The sequence below is a fragment of the Grampus griseus genome (assembly GCF_964374135.1).
Source record: "Grampus griseus genome assembly, chromosome: 14".
In the NCBI taxonomy this organism is placed as follows: Eukaryota; Metazoa; Chordata; class Mammalia; order Artiodactyla; family Delphinidae; genus Grampus; species Grampus griseus.
In genome coordinates this window covers 14,932,542-14,959,932 of record NC_139008.1, presented here as the reverse complement: position 1 = coordinate 14,959,932, position 27,391 = coordinate 14,932,542, and the positions used below count along the sequence as shown (strand labels likewise).

Here is a 27,391-nt window from a genome sequence, read left to right as displayed (position 1 = left end):
GGTTCCCTTTCTCGCGGCTCGCAGCTGCGGGACCTCAGCGCCGGCACGCACTGCGGACGCGACCGCCGCGGGCCCCGCTCCCCCTGGCGGCCGCGCCCCGCACTGCAGCGGTATCGCGCCCGCCCCGCCCTGCCCCGCCCCCGCCTCGGCTGGCCCGGCCGGGGGAGGGGTCGCGGCGGCGGCGGCGGCGGCGGCGTCAGCGGCGGCCCGGGCGGTGGGAGCCGAGGCGCCGGAGCAAGATGGCGGCGCGAGTACTGCGCGCCGGCGGAGCGGCCTCGGCCGGCAGCTTTCTGCGGCGGGCCGGCCCCTGCAACCTCCAGCCCGGGCTCTGGTGAGCAGCGCCGCCCTTTCCGGGAGCGGCCGGGGAGGGGCCGCCGCGGGGCGGAGGGCACGGGTCCCCGGCACGAGTCTACGACCCGGCCCGGCCGCGCTCCCACTCGGCAGGGCCTCCCGGACTGCGGGGCGGCGGGACCGAGGCTTCGGTCGGCGCGGCTGGGCGAGTCGGAGCCTCGGCGAGGTCGGAGTGCCTGCCTGCCGGGCCGGCCGGGCTCAAGGTCACGGTGGGAACGACGCTCGGCGCCGAAGCCACGTCCGCGCGCCGAGCCTGCCCGGCCTGCGGGACCCTGACCCGGCGCGACCCGGAGCGGTGTCAGGGCGGCGGGCGCATGCCTGAGGCCGCAGGCCCTGAAGTTGCGGCCGCCTGAGAACAGTGCTCGCCCGCGCAAAGCCTCAGTGCTTGATTCCGCAAATGGCAGTAGAGATAACCCTCACCTCCTGGGTTGTTGTGAGGAAGAAATAAAATACCGTATCGTCCCCGGTGAGCCCTCAAGTGGAGGTCGGGGAAGTAGTGAAGAGGTGTCAGCCCTAAGAACAGTCGTTGACTTGCATTTAAAAGTAGATAGCGAATCAAAAAGTATGTACAGTTATCAGCACTAAGGGGACGTTGGCTTCGTGTTTAAACTCTTTTTCTAACCTCATTGGATTAAATATTTGGTCAGAATCCATCCCTGAGATAGCCATGTCCCATTTTCCAAATCGAAAAACCAAATCCCATACTAACTTACACATCGATTTGCTTCTTCGGTTTCTTTACGTTGGGTAACTTAAATTTTCTCTTTTTGTTTGTGTTTAATTAAATAGTGAGCCTATAGAAAATACAGTTGGCACTTAAAAATGGAAGCGGGAGGGAGCTACCTGTTAAATTCCTAATACGGGCCAGCTTTATACTGATACGGCTTATTTAATGTAATCCTAGTAGCACTCTTAAGAAGTAATAGGATGTGCATTTTAGAGATGAGAAGGAACCTAAAGGGCTTGAGACACGTGGCTGGAAAAGGCATTTGAACCCAAGTTTGTGAGGCTTGAGGCCCAGTGCCCTTCCTAGGACTCATGCTCAACTTGCGTTTCAAAATTTGATATTTATGTTTCCAAGGTGGTTAACAAATCACCCTCCTTTTATTTTTATTCTGTTATTAAGTATCTACTGTTGCTTTATTTTTTCACACAGATGATAAAAGCCCATGAAATTGATATTTTCTTTTTTTCACAAAAGACAGCTGAGACTGAAGGTGTTCCCCTAAAGTGCCCAAGGTCACTTGAAGCTAATAAACTGGAGATTTGGACCCGGGTGTGCCCGGTACCCCCACTTCCTGCTGGGGCCAAGCGCTCTTGACACTGGCGTCCTTGTCTCTATACAAGGTGCCCTGTACCTTCTGACTACTCAGCTCCTTCCCGGGCTCTAGTCTGCTTTAACTGTAGGTGTTCTTTAGGACTCAGTCTGGACCCAGCTAACTCATTGATTCTATCAGATACTGAATGTATATGATGTCGATGAAGCCCTATGAACCTGAGCATAATCGCCACGGTCACTCTCCCCAGGAAGCCATGGCAGAGGTGGAATCCCACGTAGACTTACAGATTGAGGTCGGTGGCATGGGAGAATCAGGGAACCTCCCTGCATGAGGTCATGGAAGGCCTCTCCGAGAAGGTGGCATTAAGCTGAGACCTGAAGGGTCAGTGGGCATGAAAGCCGTGAACGAGAGGAGTCAGGCATACTGGGAAACCCGAGAAAAATCTAAGAGCAGGAGTAAAGGGAAGATGGAGAACAGGTGGCGAGCAGCAGGGGCCCGATAATTCCAGGCCGCACAAGCCATTGAGAGAGCTTGGATTTTACTCTGGAAGACGTTTAAAGGTATACACTTTAGTGTGACATGATCTGATCTACGTTTTTAAAAGATCAGGCTGACTTTGAAAAGGGGACAGTCAGGATGATGGCCAACTAGGCAGATGCTGGTGCCATTTACGGAGACTCGTTTGTTCCAAAGGTGAGAGTGCCCACCACGTGCCAGGTGCTGTTGGGAAGCATCAGTGAATAAGGCACGCAGGGTGCTTGCTAGTCATTCAGAGAAGGAGGAACAGGTGCAGGGTGGGGAGGGGGCGGATCCAGGGCAGTTTTGAACCCGGTGAAATTGGAGATGTCTGTGGGCTACTCGAATAGAAAGACCCAGTAGGCAGTTGGCTTATTGTACCTATATGACTCCTCCAAGGAGATGTCTGGACAGCATTTGAGAATTGTCAGCATATAGGAATGCAAAATGTTAATAGATCCATGGGTTTCAGTATACTATATTGTATTTGATTGAAATTTTTCATAATAAAATGCTTTTTTAAACTATAGGAATGGATGAGATTTGCTTGAGGAGTGTGGATAGAGAAAGAGCTGAGAAGCAGGCCCTGGGCTGTATGGATATTTACAGGCTGGATATAGGAAGGAGAGGCAGCAAGGGAGCTGGAAGGGGCAGCTGTGAGGTCATTATTGGTCAGTGCCCGGGGGCGGTATTTCAAAGAGGGAGTGGTTCAGCTGTGCCAGATGCTGCCAGAAGGTTAAGATGGCGGAAGAAAACCACTTACCGACAGGGGTGGTTGTGAGTGACTTTGCGAGAGTGGTTCCGGAGGGATGGAGGACGCGTTCCCGGGAGGCCGATTTGCCAAGTACATCTTCGCTCTGCTCAGTGCCAGGCCCTCTGCTCAGCTGTTTACTGAGCACTGCATCAGTGTCCCCCAGGTGCTGGAAACGACCATGTACCCAGAATTTAACTCATCTTCCTCCTGCAAAGCCTGCTTGCTCCTCCTGGGTTCTCTCTCCCCAGCCGTGGAACATCTTGCATTTAGTGGTCCAGGCCAGAAACCAGGTCTTCCCCAAGCCCTTCCCTGCCTGCTCCCGCCCGTCTAGTCAGTTGCCAGATCTGTTAGTTCTGCCTCCAGCATGTCTTGACTGTGCCTCTGCATCACCACTCGGCTGGATTCCTATCAAGAGTGTAGACTTGAAGCCATTGGTGAGGGGGACAGCTAGAGAATTCCCCAGAACAAATGAGCAGGACATTTTCCTACTAGAAAGATCTCTGACATGAACCCTGACTAGATCCTAATCCCTCTTCCTTTCCACCCCACCTCCACCAAGAAAAAAATCTATAAAAAACATTTTAGGGACAATTGGGGACATTTTAAGATGGAGTGGATATTAGATATTATAGAATTATTATTTTCCTTAGATGTGATATTTATTATTAGTGACATGGTTTGTCCTTGATCTTAGGAGATGTGTGCTGAAGTATTTAGGGATGGTGTATCATGATGTCTGCACTCTGGTTTCATATGGTTTGGTAAAAATGAAAAAGCAAAATATATATAAACAGTAAAAATTATAAAATGTTCATTTTTCATCTAGATACAGGGCATAGCGGTCTTCGTTATACTGTTCTTTCATCTCTGTGTCTGAAGTTTTTCAAAATTAAAGGTTGGGGAATGGCTGTCTCTAGCAGCAGTGGCGAAGACAGATTTACTGGGCTTGGCGGTGGGGCGGGGGAGGGGAGTCCCGTGGCTCCTGCTTTAAGGCAAGACTCTTCTTCGGGTGGGCCCTTCGGCCTCCGCCCCTCCCTCTCCCCTCTGCTGTATTCACATTCCCCTGGCTTTGGCAGCTAGAGTTCTGCTTCGGAGAAAGTCCTTCCTCCCGTGGGCAGCAACCTGACAAACTGTTCCTCATCTTCCAGGCCCTCAGCTCAACAGGTGCCTCTTCAGAGGGCTGGTCCACGTCTCCCTCAGGCTGACCTAGACCCCACTCCCTCTGCCCCAGCCCGCCACGCCCACCACCTGTGTCTCCACGGAGGGGCCCTTCTTCCCCTGGACTGTGATCACGTTTGTCCGTCTGCTTCCACCAGCAAACCAAGCTCTGTGAAGTCAGGGCCAGGCTTATTCCTCTTCGTAGCCTCAGCCTGGCCCAGTGCCTGGCACATGCAGGGCACAGTCCGTGCATATTTGGTGATCACACGACCAAAGCCCCTTGCCTCATCCTGTGGTCTCTGTGTTAAATGTATTTCCCTTCTGTAATTTGCCCCGACTAAACCAAAACACCATCTTCCACACCTAATCAGTATCCGTGTCTTCTCTTCACCTCAGGAGTATCTTTTGAATGTAATCCATCCCCTTCATCCCTCCTGCCATCATCTTAACCCAGGACCATCCTTTGGTCCATCCAGTGAGTATCAGATGCCTTCGGTGTGCCGGTACTGCTGGACTGGGCAGCCCGCCAGGAGCCCAGGAGCCATGCTCCCTGCCTTTCTTGCTTAGTCCACCACCACACCACCGCCGGGCTGCTTTTTACGCCTGGATCTTTTCTGAAAACTTGCTAGTGTTGCCCCGTCTACAGGATAAGGTCCAGCTGATAGGCTTGGTGCACGGGAGCCCAGCCCCCCTGGCCTGCTTGCCCTCCCGTGGTTCCTCTCACTGTCCTCCCACACCCTGTTCTCTTGCCTTCCTGAATGCTTTGCTGTTCCAGAAACATGCCACACAGCTTCACGACTCCATGCCCCAGGACACGTTGTTCCCTTTGACTGGGATTATCACTAGCTTTGTCCCTGTCTTGCTTGTCCTCCAAGACAGAGCTACAATGTCTCCACTGGAGTCCCTCTCGCTCTTTGCTGGCCAAGGCCAAGGCGGTTCATTCCCTCCAGTTCCCACAGTGCATGTGAGTCCACAGTGTCTGTGACCACTGTGGCTGTTTACTGATAGGTTTTTCCCATGACAGTGGGCAGGCTAGGCATCTGTTCATTGTATCCATTGAGCCAGGCACATAATGCTTTTTCTATTTAGAATCTAGTGTTTTGTAGGATGTGCTGCCCCCTACCTCACCCGCTGTAAAGTGCCACCCAACACATATATGATGTTATAAAGACAGCTGATTGCAGTGTTTGTCACTCCTGGTAAAGCACCCTGGCCCAGCCCAGGTCTTATCACCCTGACAGCTGTTAGCATGGCTGCTTCTATCCCTTTCCGTGATTCAGCTTGGACTGGGCACATGAAGCAGTTTTGGTCACCTGCCAGCTGAAAGATCTCAGAGTTCAACAGTCAGTTGGGGCTATGCTGCGCCACACTGTTTTTCATTTGTCAAGACAGTTGCTACCCAACTTTGACAAGTAAGCAGCACTCAGGCTCTTGTGTGTGTCCTGTGATGTTGACTACTTCTTAGGTCAATCTTTAGCTTACAAAGTGGTGTCATATCCCTTACCTCATCTTACCCATCCTAAAGTAAATCCCTTTGGTATTAAAATCTGGAACGAATGCTCACTTGGGGAGGTTTGTGTGGAGGAGGCATCCCTTATTAGTGAAAATATTTTGAACTTTACAGTTAGATCTGGGTTCATATTTTTATCTTGCTGCTTCTTAGCTCAGGTTGTGTAATAACATCTGTGAGCTAGTCCTTAAAATGCAATAATACCTACCTTGCTAGATTGTTGCGGGGATTAAATGAGAAGACAGGAACAAACTGCCTAGTCCAGTGCCTAGCAGGAAGTGTGTGCTTATTAGCTTGTAATCCCCTTAAATTCTAAGGAGGAAGGGAAGAATTACTTTGGAATTTTTTTTCCCTTCCAGATTTAGTCCATCAATAATTCTTTATTATAAAGTATTAAATGCCATAGGAATTAAATATCAATATGAGTGCACATGGTATACGCTTGTCTGTGCACTTCTGGAAGGATTCATTAAGAACTATTAGTAGTGGTTGCTTTGGTGAGTATTTCTTAATGAAATTCCTTAGTGCTGATATTTTTAGAAACTTCCATTGTACCCCTTTCATAAGGGGTACAATGTTCATAATTGTTATTACTAAAAAAAAAAAAAAACGAACTATGCAAAGTCCCGTTAAAAAAATCTTAAAACTGGGCTTCCCTGGTGGCGCAGTGGTTGAGAGTCCGCTTGCTGATGCAGGGGACGCGGGTTCGTGCCCCAGTCCGGGAAGATCCCACATGCCGCGGAGCGGCTGGGCCCGTGAGCCATGGCCGCTGAGCCTGCACGTCCGGAGCCTGTGCTCCGCAACGGGAGAGGCCACAACAGTGAGAGGCCCGCGTACCGCAAAAAAAAAAAATCTTAAAACTTTCTACTTTGCATATCACTAATTTTATATGCTTGCCCTTTTGCTTCATGATATTATTTAAGCAAATATCCCAAAACATGGTGTGTTTAAGATACTTTAAACACGGGAATTCCCTGGTGGTCCAATGGTTAGGACTTGGTACTTTCACTGGCGAGGGCCTGGGGTTCAATCCCTGGTCAGGGAACTAAGATCCCACAAGCCACATGGCACAGCCAAAAAAAATAAAATGAAATACTTTAAACGAATTGACAAAAATGTTTTTATTTTTATTGAAGTAAGTTTTACCATGATTCATTTGGAGAATTGCCTTCTTCAGAATTAGTTTATTTATATAATCAAAGAGTGGGGACTTCCCTGGTGGCGCAGTGGTTAAGAATCTACCTGCCAATGCAGGGGACACAGGTTCGAGGCCTGGTCTGGGAAGATCCCACATGCCGCGGAGCAAATAAGCCCGTGTGCCACAACTACTGAGCCTGTGCTCTGAAGCCCGCGTGCCTAGAGCCCGTGCTCTGCAACAAGAGAAGCCGCTGCAATGAGAAGCCTGCGCACCACAACGAAGAGTAGCCTCCGCTCACCACAACTAGAGAAGGCCTGCGTGCAGAAACAAAGACCGAATGCAGCCAAAAATAAATTTGGAAAGAAAAAAAAAAAAAGTGAATTGAAACCAGACAAATACCATATGATTTTGGTTTCTGCTAAAGAGCTAATAGTTTTTATATATAATTTCTTTTAATTTTAAAAGTTTTTTTTAAGTAGTTTTAAAAACAGTTATAAAATCTCACCATTAATCAGGTGCTGTCCTGAGTGCTTTAAGTGTATTTACTAGGGGTTAAACATGTACTTAAAAAAATACAAGAGTAAAATAAAAAACATAGTCAATACAGATATTATATGGGGAACGATGTGTGTCTCCTCTATTTTAACTCTCCAGCCTCCCTTCAGGGATACCACCATTAACACTTTTCTTAATTCTAAGGCATTTTAACATATAATAAAAGCAAAATGGAAGAATTTCCAACTTCTTTTTACAAATGCCGCTTAGGACTATATATTTCTGTCCTATGCACTAATAAGAAAAATTGCATGTACTGGAATTGTTATTTTGCTTATTTAATATGAGCTTGCTGCTTTTTAATCTTAAAAGATTTGAAAAAATGCTTTTCTGTTTCTTGATCATTACTGTATTTATAGAAAACATTTTATTGTTAATTTTATATTTGTATATTTTGTTTATATATTTGTAAGCTCCATCGGTCCAAAAAAAATCTTTTTATCTGGTTTCTAGCTATTTGTGATAATATCCTATGAATTGGTTTTTAAATTCAAAACAGTCATATGGAGTGAAAAGTGTTCTGTAATGTTTGTTCATTAAAGCAGCAAGTCAATTTTTTTTAAGCAAAAAAAGAAAAAGGCTGCCAATGTAACCCGTGAAATTTAGAGTTCTGTTTTTTCTAAAGCACCATAGTTGAATAAGAATAGGAATTTGTATTAATGTGGAATCCACTTGTTCATCTCATGAGGCATTGGGGAATTTGCACGTCATGCAAGTTTTTCTTGCCTCTTGTTTAAACTCCCCTTAACACCTGGGGTTACTCTATCTTTACCTCTCTCTTTACCTCTTATATTTGGTATCTGTGCCCTTAAACAGGTCTGCTAAACAGATTGAAAATGGTCTGTAGGAAGTCATCTAGTGTTTCCAAGAGATCCCCCCAGAAAAGGCTCACACTGGCCTGTGAGTAGCCAGACCTTGTTTTGAAGCACTGGTTAAGATCTGAGTGTTTGTATTGGTCATTTGGAATCCCAGCACGTTACTGCCCTTGGCATGATCTAGCAAAGGGCAGAAAAGATCATTTATGTGTACGTGAATTAAAGATCAAAACAATAAAGAGTATGCCGTGATAGCCCTGGCCAGAGAGGATGGTCATCCGCATAAAGGCGATCGTGCAGAAAGAATGGGCACAGACTCAAACGACTACATTCTGTATGATTCCATATATGAGACATTCTGCAAAAGGCAAACTGTAGAGACATAGAACAGATCAGTGGTTGCTAGGAGTTGGGAGAAGGGTTGATTACAAAAGGAGGAATTTTAGGGAGTGAAGGAACTGTTCCCTATCTTACTGTGGTGGTGGTTACATGGCTTTATGCATTTATCAAAACTCACAGAACTGTAAGTCCCAAAAAGAGTAATTTTACTGTGCATGAATTAAAGTGGAGAAGATGAAGGGACGCGATTTGTCATTTGATTATGGTTGTGTGAAGTTAGGAAGAGGGTGAGTCTCAGCCAGGCTTTCATTTTTAAAATCTTGTTCTCAGGTTATGTATACCTATATACCTTACCCATAAAGGAGTTTCTAAACATGCACTTTAGATATTTTAGCTAATTTTAGGTATAAAAATAATATATGTATATGGAAAATTCTCAAAGAGTCCAGAAGGTTATACAGCGAAAAGGAAAACTCGCCCCTCCCATCCCAAGCCCACTCACAGTCCCCAGATGTCCTCACTATTAGCAGTTCACTTTGTGTGTGTATTTGTGGTACTGTTCTGGGCCTGCTTTTCCATGTAACTCATCTCAGCGATACCAACATATCAGTGCGTGTAGATCTGCCTCATTCCTCGTATTGATTGCATTCTATTCTGATTTTGGCTCTACCTTGATTTATTTGACCAGTCCCCATTAATGGGTTCCAAATTGCCTGTACCAGGAACAAACTGGAAACAAGGTAGTAAGGAATGCTTGCACGCATTCAGCTGTGTGCACTTGTCTAAATATAGCTGCCTGTGGGACATACCACAAGTGCAACTCTTAGGCCGAAAGGCCTACGCAGTTTTAATTTTGCTATAGATAATGTCACACTGCCCTCTAGGGAGGTCACACAAATTTGTGATCCCACCAGCAAGCATATGGGAATTAAACATGCACTTAAAATTTCACAGGTAAAGTGTAATTTGTTACTTAAGTCAAATCTATCCTCACTTTCTGACAGCATGGATAGTAGGAGTTCAGTTATAAGATGAAAATAAGCAAATTATTTATATGTTAATGAAGTCTGTATTCTTAGGTTTTTGTGAGTTAAAAATCTTGATTCTAAGGTTAATTTAGTTTAGGGGTAAAATAGTTTTTTTAACGAAAGAATTCACTTTCTCTGTATATTCCTTTTCACATTCTTTTGTTGTGGTAAAGTACATATAACATAAAATTTGCCATTTTTAAGTACAGTTCAGTGGCGTTAAGTATGTTCACATTGTTGTACAACTGTCACCACCATCCCTCTCCAGAACCTTTTCATCTTCCCCAACTGAAGCTCTGTACCCATTAAGTAGTAACTCCCCATTCTCCCCTCCCCTCTGCCCCCGGCAACCACCATTCTACTTTCTTTCTCTGTGAATTTGACTATTCTAGGTTTCCTTGTATGGTTTTTCTATGTTGAAAATTTCCTTGGAGGAAGGAAGGACACACGGTGGAACTCACAGAGATACACGTGAGAACTCTCCTAGGAGTGCCGAAGTTACTTCTCTCACACTCCGCTCCTGCGTTCAGAGTGCACGCTGGTGGCATGAAAAGTGGACATGCGGTATCCCAGGTTCTAGAATAGTGCCTAGACGGCGTGCTCAAGGCGTATTTGCTGAATGGATTGATGAATTTATGAAAACAATGTACTACACGACACAACCTAAAGACCCTGGGATCTTTGTACCTCTGATTAAACTCAAATTTTTGCATTTGTTATTCCATAGGAAATTGGCGTCTTCCATTATCAGACCTCGAGAGGACAGCTGGTTAAAATCCTTATTTGTCCGGAAAGTTGATCCAAGGAAAGATGCTCACTCTAATCTCCTAGCCAAAAGGGAAACAAGCAGTCTGTACAAATTACAGTGTGAGTCATAGGTTTGCTATCTTCATAGTTGACTTTTTTCCCTTTGTTCATAAGTTTATCGTTGAATTTTCTTTTGTTTCAGTTCACAATGTTAAACCGGAATGCCTAGAAGCATACAACAAAATTTGGTGTGTATACCAAACTATCCTTTACTTGGGGAAAAATAATGATTTTAATATTTGTCAGTTGCACTAACCCTTGATAGCAGAGTGAGATCTTTCACGCCTCTTCTTAAAGCTGAACGTGGAGAGGCTCTTAAGTTGAGCTCTGTTGGGCATTACCAAGGATGTTTTGATTTTAAGCGCTTGTTCAGCTAACTCCTCACATAGGCTATCAGACTTTGGAATGTTACTAGACTTTTTCAGGTTGGAAGGGACCTTGCAAGGTGGTCTAGCCCAGCTACTCATCCAGTGCTTGAGTCCTTTCTGCAGCCCTTCCTGACGCTATGCTTAAATACATTTCATATGCTCCATTTCTGGACAGCTCTGAGCGTTAGGAGTTAGAATTCACATCCCTGGGACCTCCACTGTGTCCAGTTTTACTCCTAAGTAATATTGCCACGTGAGAGCCCTGTATGGATTTCAGCAGAGCTGCCATCTCTTCCCGGGTCTTCCATCCGCCAGGATTCAAGTCCCTTCAGCAGATTCTCATATGACATGAAACCCATATATTCTTATCGAATTTGTAAACTTGAAGACCAAAGAGAATTAAGTGCGTTAGTTATTAACAGAAATAGCATTTTAATGATCAGTTGTCCACAAATATAATTTAAAAGCTTTTTTTTAACCTTTCATATCTGCTGCTTTCATGAGAAAGCAAATGATTTTGTTACCAGAATCAGCATAACTTTCAGAAGCAAAACATCTTTTGTTGTTTTATTTTTGGAGGTGGTTCGTGAAATATAACATTAGTGTTGAGTTTCTTGCTCACCTCAGCACAGTTCTCTTTATTTTAGAAGTGCCCTAAAAATAAAACAAATGCTTTTTTCTAATTCTCTTCTCATAAAGTGGAATTTTTCTGTATGCTGATGTTTCCCTGGATTATCTTTCCTGTCCTTTTTTTCACTTCATCTCCTGTCTCAGATTCCTGGCTGTCTATTCACGTTCTCACTTCAAACTCAATGTGCAGAATTACGCTGCTCTTCCAGTTTCTCCATGTGTGACACTCACCATGGTTTTATTTGACTCTTGCCTTAGTTTTATGTGATTAGCTGGTCACTAAGGGCTGTGTATTCTTCATTTGACGTGTATTTTGCTTCTCTTTGCTTGTTTCCCTCTGCAGGCCTGTTGAGGCCCATTTCCAAGTAGCCCTTTCTGACTGCCTTCCTGGGTTTGAAGCTGCACCTGTACCTTCGCCCCACCCTGCAGTCCATTACCCAGAAGTTTGTCAAATTGATCTGCTTGAGTTCTGTTTTCTCCTTCATCATGTTTGTTTATCTTTTCTCTGAAACTTTCAGCAGCTGCCTGTTTCCAGCCTGGTTTTTAGGGGCCCAGATAATGAGGTTCTTCCCAACTCATCAAGTTCTGAGTACAAGTACTACCTACCTTACAGCCTCCATTCACCTGGGTCATCTGTGCAGGCTTCCGTCTTCCACACTAGCTCCAGTGCTGAGTTGTTTACTTCCTGATCATGTCATGTGGCAAAAAGAAAACCCAATTCCATTTCCCTGACATAATCTGTCTTTCTCCACCCCTAATTTCCATCAATCCCATGTGATTTCTGAACTTTCACAGGTCATACATAAGATACATTTAATATCTGATCTTAATTTTAAAAGTAAATGCTACCCTTCAAAAAATTACGTGGTTTGGTCATTGTACTGGGTCTTAAAGTCATTTGAGTTTTCAGTTAGACATAAGACCATTCAGAGCTTTTCTCTGTTAACTAGTCATATCCACCCAGTCCTAGTGCTTCAACATCGGGTGGTGATCACTAGCTTAATATCACTTGACGTCAGCAAATAATGAGAACAGGTTCCATTTCTGACCCTTGATATCTTTTGCATCCATTGTTGGATCTATATGGCACTTTTTCGTCGTAATTTTTCTATTCAAAAAGTGTGCAAATTTTAGCTTTTCTCTTGGTATGATGCAGTTATGGGTCTTCCCTTTACCTTTCCCTGTCCATTAGAATCTGTAATGCGGGAAGGTCTCCGTGGAACCAGGCTCTGACACCTCTGTTAAATTAATACACTGCCAGGACCATGCGCAATCAATAGCGACAAACAGGGCGGTGTGTCCGGCGTGGGATTAGGTGCGATACCTTTCAAATCCCCTCAGCTGGTTGAATTGAGTAGAAACTAATTTATGCCTCATGTCGTCTCTTTCATTTGGATTCTCCTGCCCCTTTGATGCCCTTCGGGATTGTTGGGGTCGGGGTTGCTTCCAGACTGTGTTGTGTCCTGGCTCCGTCGTCTTCCTTAAAGCCCAGTCGTTCTCTGCTGCTGCTTCCTGTGCCTCCTGGGCCACTCCTGTCATCTGCCCCATCCTCCACATGACTTTCTTCCCTTTCTTTTCCCGCGTTCTTTTTCTACTATTCACATTTCTCTCATCCTTCCCATCTTTGGAACCAGCAAAAGTTAGCTTTCATACACATCACCATTCCTAAGTATATACTTCTTTTTTTTTTTTTTCTGAAACAGCAAATAATAGACTCATAGTTCCTGGAATTTTTGGACCTTTGGCTCTTCTTTATCATTTTTATCAATATACTTGAGTTACTTACCACTGTTCTAGATAGCTGGGGTATCAGTCACCTAAGCTTCTGATAATTGGGACATGAGAGCACAGCAGAGTTCAGCCAAAAGGCTAATTCTGCACGTCTTTTTTATCATAAACGTATTCTGAGGTCAGTTGTCAGAACACAGAGTAGATGACCTTTTCCTGTTACTGATCATGTGTTGTCCACCTGGTGTAATTTCGGTGGTTGTTTAATTAGTGTTGCTCTTTCTTCTCTTTAAGTCAAGAGGTGTTGCCAAAGATTCACGAAGATAAACATTACCCTTGTACTTTGGTGGGGACTTGGAACACGTGGTATGGCGAGCAGGATCAAGCTGGTAGGAAGCAGAAGTCTTTGGAATAAACCCTTGTTCCTTAAGCCTTTACTGTCATTACTTAAATGATTTTTAACATAATGCTTGTTTTTATAAGCAAAGCTTTCCAAGTCTCAGTCCAGTTTTATGGTTAAAGTAGTTTCTCCAGTAAATCACTGCAGAAACTCCTTTTTGATTGTTTTTCATGTTTGAATCTATTATTGAAACTTTATGGTGTAACTTGAGCCAACACACATTACAGTTTTATACTGTGTTAGCACCATGCGTATCTAGAATATTTTCAAGGTAAGAGTATCATGAAACTCTAAATGTATGTTATCGTTTAAAATATATTTCAGTTCACCTCTGGAGGTATGAAGGAGGTTATCCAGTCCTCACGGAGGTCATGAATAAACTCAAAGAAAATCAGGTAATGATTTTTGAAAAAGACTAATGATATAGTAGATGTTAGTACAGAATTAAGTGATTCTTTTCTGCCATCGTTTTTGTTAGTAAACTGTTAGTTTTCTGTAGTAAAAATTTTATTATTTGGACTCTTGAGGTTGTATTTAAACATAGAGTAACCAGTTGTAATACTATTAAAATGATAGTTCTTATTGTAAAAGTCAATTGTACTTTGATAAGCTGGAACTTTGAAACCGGTAAGTCAGTCTGGGTTACCTAACACATATCTGCTTCAGGAACTGACAACCACATATTCTTCATCTTGGGCCGACTTTGCTATCCTCCCCCTCCCTTCACGAAGAGGTGTGTGTTAATGGAGAATATTCTACCAGCCATACATTATTAGGAAAGAAAACCTTTTGTGTAGACTCCCCGTCCATATATAAATGACTTTTTTTTTTTTTTTGCCTTGCTGTGAGGCTTGTGGGATCTTATTTCCCGATCAGGGATTGAACCCGTGCCCTCAGCAGTGAAAGCACGGAGTCCTAACCACTGGACTGCCAGGGAATTCCCAATATAAATGGCTGTTTGATTTTCTGATGTTTTGAGGTGTCCATGTCACCTGTCTCAATATGCTGTCAAACAGTTAAAAGAACCTAAAATCATAGGAAATTAAATTAGTTTACTTTGTCATTTAAATAATTAGGATGACTATCCTAGTTTGATATCCTAGTTTGATATCTAAACTTGGACACTTTTGAGAGTGAAAGGGAATACTAATAGTCATTATGCTGGTTCAACAAGATGTAAACTGGGACTGTCTCAGGCCAACTGGACCCTGCTTATAATAGTATTCTATTGTGGGAGGAACATAAATGTTGCTAAAGTGGGTTTATATATAAATCTTCTAATATTTATGATATAAATATTAGAAGATTTTATGAGCACCTTTGTTCACTCAAAGGAATTTGCGGAATTCCGTAAGGCGAGAAGCAACATGCTTCTCTCGAGGAAGAATCAGCTGCTATTGGAGTTCAGTTTCTGGAATGAACCTGTCCCACGGTCAGGACCGAATATATATGAACTCAGATCTTACCAGCTCCGAGTAAGTACTGAAATAGGAGTTAACTGTCCCCTTGTTCTTCTGTGCAGAAGGACACGCACCCCTGATGCTGAGTGAACAGCAGACACTGAGCAAATGTTCTGTGATGTGTGTTTGGCTCGTTTTCTCCCCTGTCCAGTTCTTCTCCTCTTATTTCCTTTCTTTAAACCTTCCTTCTTTCTCCTCCTTTCTCTTTGCTAAGCTCATTTGTTTTTTATAGTCTTACGCATAAGGGAAAAGATGTAACATACAGGATCAGCTACATTATTTAGCATCTATTGCCATTGAACTAGAGCAGCTAATAAGCATGTGACTATTGACATTATACAGCACTGTAAGACAAAAGGGGAATAATATTTGTATGACTTTCTAGATATTTCCCTACTTAGGTGACCACTAAAAAGAAAGGCCCAGGTGGCAACATAGTTAAAGTGAAAAAGTATCAGTAGATCTTGGTGGTCTAATGCTCAGTATTATACTGGAAAAAAAACAAGTGATGTCCTTGTTAGGTTTACTTAAATTGAATTATTTAAAAATTTCACAATAAAGTCTGAATAGGTACCAACAATTTAATCATCGTGGGCCTAACTATGGTTTTTATGACTATAATTGGATGACTTAATTAACTCTCACTTTGTGTGTATGTTGTCTTCTTAGATGAAGCCACAGAATATTACTTCCACTGTGGGATAGGTATGAACACAGTGAATAATACTATTTTGTTACATTTTTTTTATCTGTTAGATTTCACATTATTAAAAGTTAATTTTTAAGTTAGTCTTGTCATTTGATGTTTTTTATACTGTTAGTTCCATATTTCTTCACAGAAGAACTAACAAACCGAATCCAAATCTCTTTTCAGCCAGGAACTATGATTGAATGGGGCAACTACTGGTGAGTATTTTACCAAGTGATGAGGTTGTTAAGTCTTATAAAGAGATTCTTTTAGGCCATAGTGTTACTTCTAGAAATAAAATCTGGGGTTAGTGCCATGATTTGATACTAGACTGTTGTTTTGTTTGATATATTTGTATTATGAAATTTTTCAAACATATACAAAGCTAGAGAGAAAAATACCACAGGTCTCCCTTCCATACCCATTACTTAGCTTCAGTAATTATCAACACGTGGCCAGTCTTGCTTAGGTCTAAATCCCCCAACCCAGAGTATTTGGAAGTAAATCTCAGACAACATAAAATTTCATCTATAAATATTTTAGTATATATCTCCAAGAGATAAGCACTTTTTATTAAAAAAAAAACAAAACCCCCCAAGTGTCACATGAAGTTATTTCATATTCTTCTTGGATGTTATCTTTTCTGAAATGTTGCTTTTGTCACATAAACAGAGCACCACAATGATACAATTGCTTCTTTTTTTTTCTTCTTAGTTTAGCAAAATATGAATTTTTCTCCAAACTGATCTATAGATTCAACAGAATCCCAGTCAAAATCCCAGCAGGCTTTAGAAATGCAAGGGACCCAAAATAGCTAAAACAACCTTGAAAAAGAGGAACAACCTTGCAGGACTCACAGTCCTCAATTTCAAAACTGACTGCAAAGCTAGAATAATCAAGACAGTATGGTACTGGCATACGGACAGGCATATAGATCAGATCAATGGGATAGAATTGAAAGACAAGAAATAAATTCTCACGCATGTGAGCAAATTGGTTTTTGACAAATGTACCAAAGCAATTCAGTGGGGACAGATAATCTTTTCATCACAGGGTCCTCAGACAACTAGGTATCCTTGCAAAAAGATGAATTTAGACCCCTGCCTCACACTGTATACAAAAACTAACCGAAAATGAATTGTAGACCTAGATGTAAGAGCTAAATTACAACACTTTCAGAAGAAGACATAAGAGAAAATCTTCGTGACCTAGGGTTAGGCAAAGAATTCTTACATAAGCACCAAAATCACAATCCACAAAAGAAAAGAAATGGTAAATTATAATTCATCAAAATTAAAAGCTTTTGTAATTCAAAGGATACAGTTTTAAAAATTAAAAGACGGGTCACAGACTGGGAGAAAATTTTGCAAATCACATATCTGATAAAGGACTTGTATCCTGAATATATGAAGAAATCATACAACTCAATCACGAGAAGATAAATAACTCAATTAAAAAATGGGCAAAGGACTTGAATAGACAGTTCTCCAAAGATACACAAATAGCCAAAAAACATATGAAAAGATGGTCAGCATCACTAATCATAAGATAAATGCAAATCAAAACCACAATTATTTTCCATTCATCTCACTCCCTTTAAGAAGGCCATTATCAAAAGAACAGAAAATAACAAGTGTTGGCAAGATACAGAGAAATTGGAACCCTTGTGTACTGTAGGTAGGAATATAAAATGGGGCAGTCATCGTGGAAAACAGTAGAGTTCTTCAAAACATTGAAAATAGCATTACTCTCTGACCCAGCAACCCTACTTCTGGGTATATATTCAAAAGAATTCAAAGCAGCATCTCAAAGAGATGTTTGCACACCCATGTTCATCACAGCATTATTCACAGTAGGTAAGAGGTGGAAGCAACCCAAATACCCATCAACAGATGAATGGATAAAAATGTGGCATATATATATAATGGAATATTAATGCAGCCTTTAAAAAGAAGGAAGTCCTGCCACATGCAGGGTGAACCTTGAGAACATTATGCTAAGCAAAATAAGCCAGTCAGAAAGGGACAAATACTGTATGATTCCACTAATAGAAAGTTTCTAAAGTAGTAAAAACCATAGACACAGAAAATGAAAAAGTGGTTGCCAGGGGCTGGGTGCAGGGGAGTTGGTGTTTAGTGGGTATAATTTCAATTTTGCAAGATGAAAATGTTCTGGCGATCTGTTGCACAACAGTGTGAATAGACTTGGCCCTACTGGCCTGCACAGTTGAAAATGGTTGAGATAAATTTAATGTTAGGTGCTTTTTACCACAATAAAAAATAAAATCATAAGATAAATTTGGGGAAAAAAATTTAATGGGCAAAGAATTTGAGTAGACATTTCTTCAGAGGAGCTCTATGAATGCCTAAAAAGGACGTGAAAAGCTGCTTAACATCCTTAGTCAGTATGGAAATGCAAAGTAAAACCAGAGCGAGATAGTACTTCATACCCACTAGGATGGCTATAATTAAAAAGACAGAATAACGTGTTGATGAGGTTGTCAATGAATTGGTACCTTTACACATTTCTGGTGAGTGTAAAATGGTTCAACCACTTTGGAAAAGGAAAACCATGACTTTTTACTTACTTTCAATTTATATATTCTCTTTTTTTCAGTTATAAAATTTCTTGCTTTGGGCTAGATAATTTCTAAGATCTACCTCCAAAAAACAGTTCTGGGATCTTTTTTTCTAATGAATCTTCTCTTCTTAGGTCATCAAAGGCTAAATAATGCAAGGTAGAATTCCTTTTCATTTGAAAACTAAGAAATACATATTTGATTGTATACTATTATTGTAGACATCATTTTATTAAGGAATTCGGGGGTAGGGTTGATGCTATAAGTGTAGTAATTTAGTTGCCCACAGAATAGGATCACCCAGTTCTATGTTTCCGTATTACTCATTGAGACTTGCCCACCGTGGAATCCACAAGGAAGGAACTGAGGTTATTCTTCAGTTATTTTAAAAATTATTTATAAAGCCAGTTCAGCATTCAGTTTGTATTGTGGCACATAGGTAACTAAGGTGGTGATCTCCTCTTCACTTCATGCTTCTGATTATTTCCAGGCTAAGGCAAGGTATGTTTTCTTTGCCTACTGAGAAAGTGAATGAGAAAAATTCAAAATGAAATGAACTGTCCTGAATATTTATCACTATCAATGAAACTAAGGGTTTTCCCCCTTAGGGTTACAATGCACATTAAAGTGATTTGCTTAATTTCAATAATTTACAAATCAGATTTGTAATTTTTGTGAAGATTATGATCACTTAACACTACATGTAAGGTTAAAGAAATTAACATCGCTTGGAGGTAGCCCATGGGGGCAATAGCAAGAGATCCCTCCTTTTCCCCTAAAGAACCTGAAAGCATGGGTCACCTTTGTGGAGTTGAGCACGTGGTGAATGAGAGCCAAGATGTACAAAGTGACCTTGAGGAGACTGGCTTCCTCACTCCCACCACAGGCTGCCCTTGCTCTGATTCCACACCCCCCTTTGAGATGTTCTAATTCAGTTACTATGAAGTTTGCCTCTAAGAAGAGAATGCGCTGGTCAAGCCGACTCACTTATCTCGTCTCTCACTGTGGATATTAGTGGATTGAATCCTTGTTCATAGTCTCCAGCTCTTTTTTTTTTTTTTTTTTTTGCGGTATGCGGGCCTCTCACTGTCGTGGTCTCTCCCGTTGCGGAGCACAGGCTCCGGACACGCAGGCCCAGCGGCCATGGCTCACGGGCCCAGCCGCTCCGCGGCACATGGGATCCTCCCGGACCGGGGCACGAACCCATGTCCCCTGCATCGGCAGGCGGACTCTCAACCAGTGCGCCACCAGGGAAGCCCTCCAGCTCTTTTAAATGAATTAGAATGAATCCATCTTCCCAAGTCCTGTCCACTCTGGGACCCTAATATGACTGAGACATGAGGCCAAGCCTGGGCAGTGTTGATATAAATTGACTGGGTAACTGGGGTGTGGAGTCTCTTGAGAGACTACCTGTGACCTTCCTACATCACTTGAAACTGCTTCCTTCATTTTCAACTTTGGTTCTAGAAAACTGCTTTAAGAAAACATATACATTTTAAAAACTTGTTTAGGATTTCAAGTGCATCACTAAATATAAAAATAAAGTACTGGTGCAGACACAAAAGAAGGTGTTTAAAAATCTGATACCTTTTGCAGCAGGGAATCTTAAAAAGCAAAGTTCAGGGCTTCCCTGGTGGCACAGTGGTTGGGAGTCCACCTGCCAATGTGGAGGACGCGGGTTCGTGCCCCGGTTCGTGCCCCGGTTGCCAGTTGACAGTTTGAACCGCCAGGAAGCTCATGTCCATGGTTCTTCCATATGCTGTCCGAGGAGTCGCAGAATTCGACACCCGCCCTCAGCTGTAGATGACAGAGCTTGCGGGTTTCTCAGAGTTCATGGTGTGCAGCTGCTTTGTAGGTGCGGTGCACTTCCTTCCTCTCTGTTTTAAGCCCTGTTCTCGAGGCAGGGTCCCTGTCTCCCTTGGAGTACAGTGCCTGTGGCACCGTGGGGTTCTCAGATCGAGAATTCCCTCACTTTCTCACAGTGTGTTCTTGGAAAGCAGCTTTTTTTAAGTTGACAGGTCCTAGCCTACCTTCTGCCAGTTTTCTAGACTTTACGTTAAGAATCAGCAGTGCAACCACATATCCTCACGTTGTTGTTATTTTTTATTTATTTATTTATTTTGGCTGTGCCGGGTCTTCGTTGCGGCACGTGGACTCTTAGTTGCAGCATGCATGCGGGATCTAGTTCCCCAACCAGGGATCGAACCTGGGCCCCCTGCATTGGGAACGCAGAGTCTTACCTACTGGACCACCAGGGAAGTCCCATGTTGTTTTTATTTTAATAGTTATGAATTACTGTCCATTTTTCACAAAAATGACTGCTGTAGCTATAGAAAGGTACATTTACATCTTATGTACATTAAAACAACTTTCGAATGCATTCTGAACAACTTGCGCTGAGGATGGAGGGAACTTACTGATACTTTTTAACATACCTGATTCAATATCTGAACGTTGTTTTTTTTCTTATAGGGCTCGTGCAATTCGCTTCAGACAGGACAGTAATGAAGCAGTTGGAGGATTCTTCTCCCAGATTGGGCAGCTATATATGGTGCATCATCTTTGGGGTATGTTTTTTTCCCTTCATTTTTGTATTCCTGGGATTTCAGAGTTCATTACTAACGAACTTGTCCTAGGCAGTAAATCGTATCTGAGGTCAGGAACCTTAAACACTGTAGCTGAGCCAAATGTCCCAGATGGAACGTAGGTGCTGAGCTACCCAGAACAAGAGGTCAATAGTGCAGGGTCCACAGATGTGCGGCACGTCAGTGCGCTGGTGAAAGTGAGAGTGGGGCGAGAGAGGTGAGGCAGCAGCCCCGGGTGAGGGGAGATGATAGAGCTGCCCCCGGCTCCCTCAGGGACGGTCCTGCATTCCATGCAGAGGAGGTGCCCACACGCGCGCCCACCCCTTGCCTTGGGTCTGACTCTACTGTCCCAGAAGCCCTTCTCTCGCCTTTTCCATCCCTGCCCACTTTGGTTTGGCACCATCTTTGGTGTCTTTCAGGGCCTGACTCAAATGTTCCCCTTTGTCCCCAAGGGAATGTCGCTGTCCCCTGAGCCCCCAGAGCCCAATACTGTGTGTGTGTGGTCACAGTCATGGCTGTTTATGTCTGTCTACCTGCTGAACAGGAACCGGGTCTCAGCAGTAGCTTGGTTCATTCTGGGCACATTTGTAAATGGTTATTAAAGAGATGAAAAGCATGACTTTTTCCAAACCTTATTAATTTGCTGAGGTGTTGGTTTGCCCTGTTTGGTCCACCGAGTGCTGCGGAGTCACGTGCCTCCTGGGTTAGCAGGAGGCTCAGAGACGGGTGACAGGTCTGCTGAGCGGGAAAGCAAACCTGAGGGACAGGCCACCAGGCCATGCGCGGTGAGTGACGCAGGGAGTTCCAGTTGGGGCCCTCCGCGTTAGGAGTGTATATCGGGATATAAAGGGATACAAAGCTATGAATTGGGGGAAAACCAGTGAAAGGTGGAATACGAGCTAGACTTCAGCATCTAGATGGGACTGACAGTAGAGGTGGGAAGGAGGGGCTGGAACAGCCATGGAGACACAGGAAATTATAAAAAGTGCTCAGGAAACTACAGATAGTGCCGACGGGCTAAACGGTAAGATACCTGCCGGGGACCCGGGTCTAAATGGGTGAGTTGAGGCAAGAAAAGTCATTTTCACATTGTGCCCCTGGAACCTTTCCCTGAAACCCTCCGTGTCTGGGGAGGAGACCCCACTCCAAGCCCCCGCCAGCCACTGCTCACCTCAGCCACACACACTGGGCTTCCCCGGCATTTAAGAGATTGAAACCTGCACCAAATGATTAGAGGCCACCAGTAACCCTCAGCTCCCAGAATGTCAGGGGCAGTGGTGTTCCTGGGAGCTGTTTTCTAGCCAGCTGAGATTTGACCTCCTAAGGATCAGAGTTTTCAAATGGAGTGGATTTGCGAACAGATCTTTAAAAGATGTGTTCTGTGTCCCTGCCTTTTGATTATACTAACTGTAATTTAACCTTTATGGGTTCAAGGTGGGAGTGAAGTCATTTTTATCATTATTTTTTAGTGCATGATCTGTCCAGAGGATATAAACTGAAAAGACAGACCCCTCCCCTTCCCCAGCCTGGAGGGGCCTCTGAGGGCGGCCTCTGTAGTGAGCGAGTGCGGAGACGGATGGGTCAGGACCCATGTGCTTTGGCGCACAGGCAGAGGTCAGGCACATGTCTACTCTGAGGCCCTGCCCTTCTCCACCTTCCTTTTTGTCTCGAGTCTGTGTCCCCAATGTCCACTGCCCACTTCCTACTTTATAGGAAAAAGTCTTGAGATGTGCAGAGATGAATTCTCAGTTGTCTGCCCCCAAAACTTAGCCTCACTTTTCCATTTTTTTTGGAGAAAGAGAACCAACATTTATCAAGCACCACCAGTGTGTTGGTTATTTATGCACCACTCCCTTTAATCCTTACAGCCACACCACAAATGAGATACCTGTGGCTCACAGGTGGTGAATAAATCACCCAGGACCCACAGCTGTTCAGGAGCTGAGCCAGGCTCAGACGTCGGCAAGTCTGGCTTCAAAGCAGGTCTTCCCCCCAGCACAGCCCCCCTTCCTGTTACCCTTGCACGTGATGCCATCCCGCCCCCACCTCCTCAAGGCCTCGCTGCAGCCACGGCTCCTCCACCACCCCATCTGTGGCCTCCTTCCCTTAGTGTATGAATGGGCTCAGTGCCTCCCATCTTTAAAAGCCTCCCAAACCCAGAGGTGCATTGACAGATGAACAAAATGTGGTCTGTTCAAATTCATAGAAGCAGAATGTAGAGTGAAGTGTATCGGGTTGGGAGAAGAGGGGAGTGGGAAGGTACTGCTCAATGGATAATGGTGGCACAACGCGAGTGTACTTAATGCCACTGAACTACACGTTTAAAAATAGTTAAAAGTAGTAAATTTTGTTATGTATATTTTACCCCCCCCAATTTTTTTTTTTAATTAAGAAAATTTGTAAAAGAACACAGGCCTCCAAACTGTGTTCCCTGCGGGGGGTGGGGCAGGGGGTGGCGAGGGGTCACCACATGGTACCCTAGGTGTGCATCCGACCCCGGTGAGGACACTGCCGCTTGTCACATGAATGTTAACTGTTTTCCTCCGGGTGGTGAGAGGTAAAAGATTTTGTTTTCCTTCTATTTTTCAGCATCTTCAATATTTTATGTAATAAATTTATACTCCATTACTAGTGGAGGGAGCTTTTGTCTTTAGATGGTCAGAGGCCATCTAAGACCAGGCCTGCAAGGTTAGGTCTTCTCATAGGGAGAAGGAAGCCCCAAAACAGAAATTAGAACTGAGGAGGGAGCCCTGGGTGATCTCTTAGTCACGACTGACACCGTGTCCAGATGCCTAGGAGGCATTTCCCTGGTCACTGGTTGGAAGGATCTTGCCCGGGTTGGGAATCAGAGACCAAGGCACCTGGGTGAGATATCCGAATTGTACCCCAAGGACTCTGACCCTTGGCCCGTGCTCTTCCCTCCACCTGGAGTGCCTTTCCCTCCCGTTCCTGCGTGTCGATGATAAAATGGCCTTTTCAACCTGAAGACCCACTTGGTCAGATCACAGCTTCCAGGCAGCTCTCCCTGGTCAGCTGTGTTCTCCCTGTTGGGTCTCTTTGTTCTCCACTGCCTTGAATACAGTCTCACCCAGATCACTGTAGTGCTTTATAAATGCTAAGAAAAATGGAGTCTAATATTGCTTATCCGTAGTCTGACAGTGTGTGGTTACAGATTTAACGTGTATTGAGGAAGTTCACTTGGTTTGTAAAGTCACGTCTTGAATCTGCAAGACTGTGAGTCTTGAGGGCGGGTGGTTTTGCGTCTCCCACGAGGGCTAACAGTTGCTCAAAATAGCCAGCTCACCGTCATTCCAGCTTAGTACTGAGTTCCCAAAGTATAGGCGGTCCCTGACTTACGACGGCTCAACTGAGAATTTTCCAACTTTACGATGGTGCAAAAGTGATCCACATTTAGTAGAAACTCTACTTCACATTTTGAATTTTGCTCTTTTCCTGGGCTTTCAATACATTCTCTCGTGATGCTGGGAAGTGGCAGCCGCAGCTCCCAGTCAGCTACACAGTCACGAGGGTGAACAACCAATACACTTAAAACTATTCTGTTTCTTACTTTTAGTGCAGTATTCAGTAAGTTACATGAGACATTCAACACTTTATTATGAAATAGGCCCTGCGTCAGATGATTTTGCCCAACTGTAGGCTAATGTGAGTGTTCTGAGCACGTTTAAGCTAAGCTAGGCTAAGCTCGTCTCTTCCAGTAGGTTAGGTGTATTGAATGCATTTTCGACTTAACAATATTTTTGGCTTACAGTGGGTTTATTGGGATGTAACCCCATCATAAGTTGAGGAAGGTCTGTAGGCTCTTTGAGAAAATGAGGAGTGCAGCAGAATCAACACTTAATGGATACACAGTTGACCCTTGAACAACACAGGTTTGAACTGCTGGGGTCCACTTATATGCAGATCTTTTTCAGTAAGTACACACAGTACTATATGACCTATAGTTGGTCAAATCCAAGGGTACAGAACCATGGATACAGAAGGCCGGCTATGGGATTTGAGCACCTGCGGATTTTGGTATTCACAGCGGATCCTGGAACCAGTCTCCCACTGTACTAGTGGAATTATGTTTGGTTTAAGTCTTAATTCTTCTGTGTGGCTATTTTTAAGCTTACAAAGATCTTCAGACCAGGGAAGATATACGGAATGCAGCATGGCATAAACACGGCTGGGAAGAACTGGTATATTATACAGGTAATATCTTAATAGGCATAAAACATTTCATTCTTCTCATCTCATTGTTTTAATGTTCTTTCACCCTGAAGCTAATATGTATTTAAAAAAAAAAATAGTACGTTGCTCTAGGATCGTGAATTGTAAGGTTGAGGGAATGGAGAAATAGTCATATTTTTCTTCGACAGTTATAGGACATTTTTTCAATAGAGAATATTCACTCTTTCAAGTATATATGTCGTCTGGTACAGTTCTCAGATCTTCATGTGTTGTAAATTTTACATCATTACCCTTTTTGTGCATTTCTGTATTCTCTGAAAATTTATTATACAAATAAATTTTTTTCTAAGCTTTTCCTTTCTCATCAAAATTGTCCATTCCCCAAAGCATTACAATTTAATACAGCAATTAAAAAGTAATTTTGAAAATTAATTTGGTATTTAGACTTTCCATATGTACATGTGTATGCATGTGTACATATGTGTACACCTATACATGTATGTATACCTACACACACACACACACACACACACACACACAATGAAATCCTAGTTGCTTGATTTTTAGAAGAAAACAACCAGGCTGAATGGTACCACCTATGTTGCACGTCAGGTACATTTAAGCCCATATCCTACCAGGAAGATCAAAGAGTAATTTGTTCTGGAAAATAACTATTATCTTGTCTTTTAATTCAAAAAAATCATATAACTATATATGGCTTTGCTGTTTATTCTTACATTTCCATAAGTTCCCAAAGATGTGTTTTACTTAGCACTGACAGTTCTACAAGTACAGTGTATTTGTTCCTTTATACAGGATACAGTCAAATTATTTGATGTTATATAAATTTTAATTCAGTTGAAAGAACCTTCTGAGAAAGCACCATTTTTCTCACAATATGGACTTTCCTAATTTCCTACAAATGAAACACATTTCCGACAGAATGTTTTAATATCATCTTATAGGGTGTCAGCTGATGTGTCATTAGCTTGTGTATTTCTTCCCCTGAGATCAATCCTAAATATTCCAGTACTCTATTCTGATTTCAAGCAGCATGTCTTCTGAATATGCTTAGCAACCTATTTGTTAATGTATATTTACTGCAGTCTGTTTAGAAAAGAACGAGCCTAGTAATCTTGATCTTTGTTTTCAGTCCCACTTATTCAGGAAATGGAATCCAGAATCATGATCCCACAGAAGACTTCACCCCTCCAGTAAAGCTACAGAATTTTGACGTGCCTACATAAATTTATGTGACAAGTACTTGTCATAAATTAATTTGAACTGTATATCAAGTGAAAAAGAAACACTGAAGTGTAAACTGCTGTATATAGCTTGTAAGAGACCTCTTTTCTTTAAAATTTACAAAATCACAAGAAAGTGAACTATTACAGTTTGGCTGATTGTAGCAGTGCTCTGTAGTCCTCTGAAACATCCCTGTATTTGTTGAATATACCTTACAATACCGGGCCACCTCTCCCCACCCTCCAGGAAAAGAGGGCCCAAATTAAAATTGGAATCATCTCCAAATAAGAATCCAACCATGGAAAAAAGTTAGCCATTTCTTTATAAAAAGCAAATCTGTTTTATAATTACAGATTTTTAGACAAATTTCTTGTATCAGGAAGAAATATAAATTTTGTCATGTTTCTGTAGCATTTTTCTGAGTCTCAGACTAGGAACAAATTATAAGTGTACCCAATACCTGCAAATCTTTTACTTCACTCTCATTTTTAATGTCAGCATAATAAACAGTGTATCATTACTGAGTTGGAAGTGGTTGATCGGTAATTCAGTCTCCACATTGTGTGTCATGATATCTTTATATGAGAGGAAAAAATGGCTTGAACCTCTGTATCATATGTGACTTTGAAATGAACACCTTGAATAGCACTAATTTTTATTTGTAATATTTTTCTATAACAAAACGAGTAGCACTAGGAAAAGAGGTTTTATTTTGTAAACAATCATCTGTGACCTCAGACATTCTCTGGTTAATATTTTAGTAAGCTCACAGACGATTTTTCCAAGATCATGTATGAGGGGTGGTGCATGTTGAGATTTAAATTGGCATAAAGCTGCATACTTTGTCTAGCTCTGATTTAGTTTTTTAATATAGTGTGCCAATTTTGTGACTGTAATCATGTGAAAGTCCTGTTGAAATGAAAAATTATGTCTGACCCCCAGATCAAAGAATTTATGTTAAAGTGTGAATAAAAATCTCATACCAAATGTCAAGCTTTTACATGCGAATGGTTTTCTCCAAGAACATATAAAATTCAATAAAATCCTCTTAATTTTCACATATTACATGTTTGCAATCTTTTTTTAATGACTGGTGCTGAGAATGACTCTGTCACTCTTGAAAGGTAGCTTGTCCCAGTTCAATGGGTATATGTGCATCTACAGAGTAAAATATTAAATAGGCTCATCGGCCGCTCCTTATGGCCACTTGGTAGGTGTTATGAGGAATGGGTGTTTGGGTACCAGCGCATGATGGCCTGATGTTTGG

The 27,391-nt window shown here is 42.7% G+C and overlaps 1 protein-coding gene across 2 annotated transcripts; it reads left to right on the top strand.

The window, feature by feature from the left end:
- The first annotated feature begins 195 nt into the window (after window positions 1-195).
- On the top strand, window positions 196-27,189 carry NIPSNAP2 (nipsnap homolog 2). Of its 2 annotated transcripts, XM_082670237.1 has the most exons (10): window positions 196-331; window positions 10,172-10,311; window positions 10,394-10,439; window positions 13,272-13,366; window positions 13,702-13,772; window positions 14,712-14,852; window positions 15,712-15,743; window positions 20,576-20,670; window positions 24,817-24,900; window positions 26,033-27,189. In XM_082670237.1, the coding sequence occupies exons 1-10, from the start codon at window positions 240-242 to the stop codon at window positions 26,095-26,097; spliced, it is 861 nt and encodes a 286-aa protein (XP_082526363.1). In that variant the 5' UTR covers window positions 196-239; the 3' UTR covers window positions 26,098-27,189. The 2 variants fall into 2 exon arrangements, with proteins under 2 accessions (XP_082526363.1, XP_082526364.1); XM_082670238.1 differs by lacking the exons at window positions 10,394-10,439; window positions 13,702-13,772.
- The last annotated feature ends 202 nt before the right edge of the window (window positions 27,190-27,391 follow it).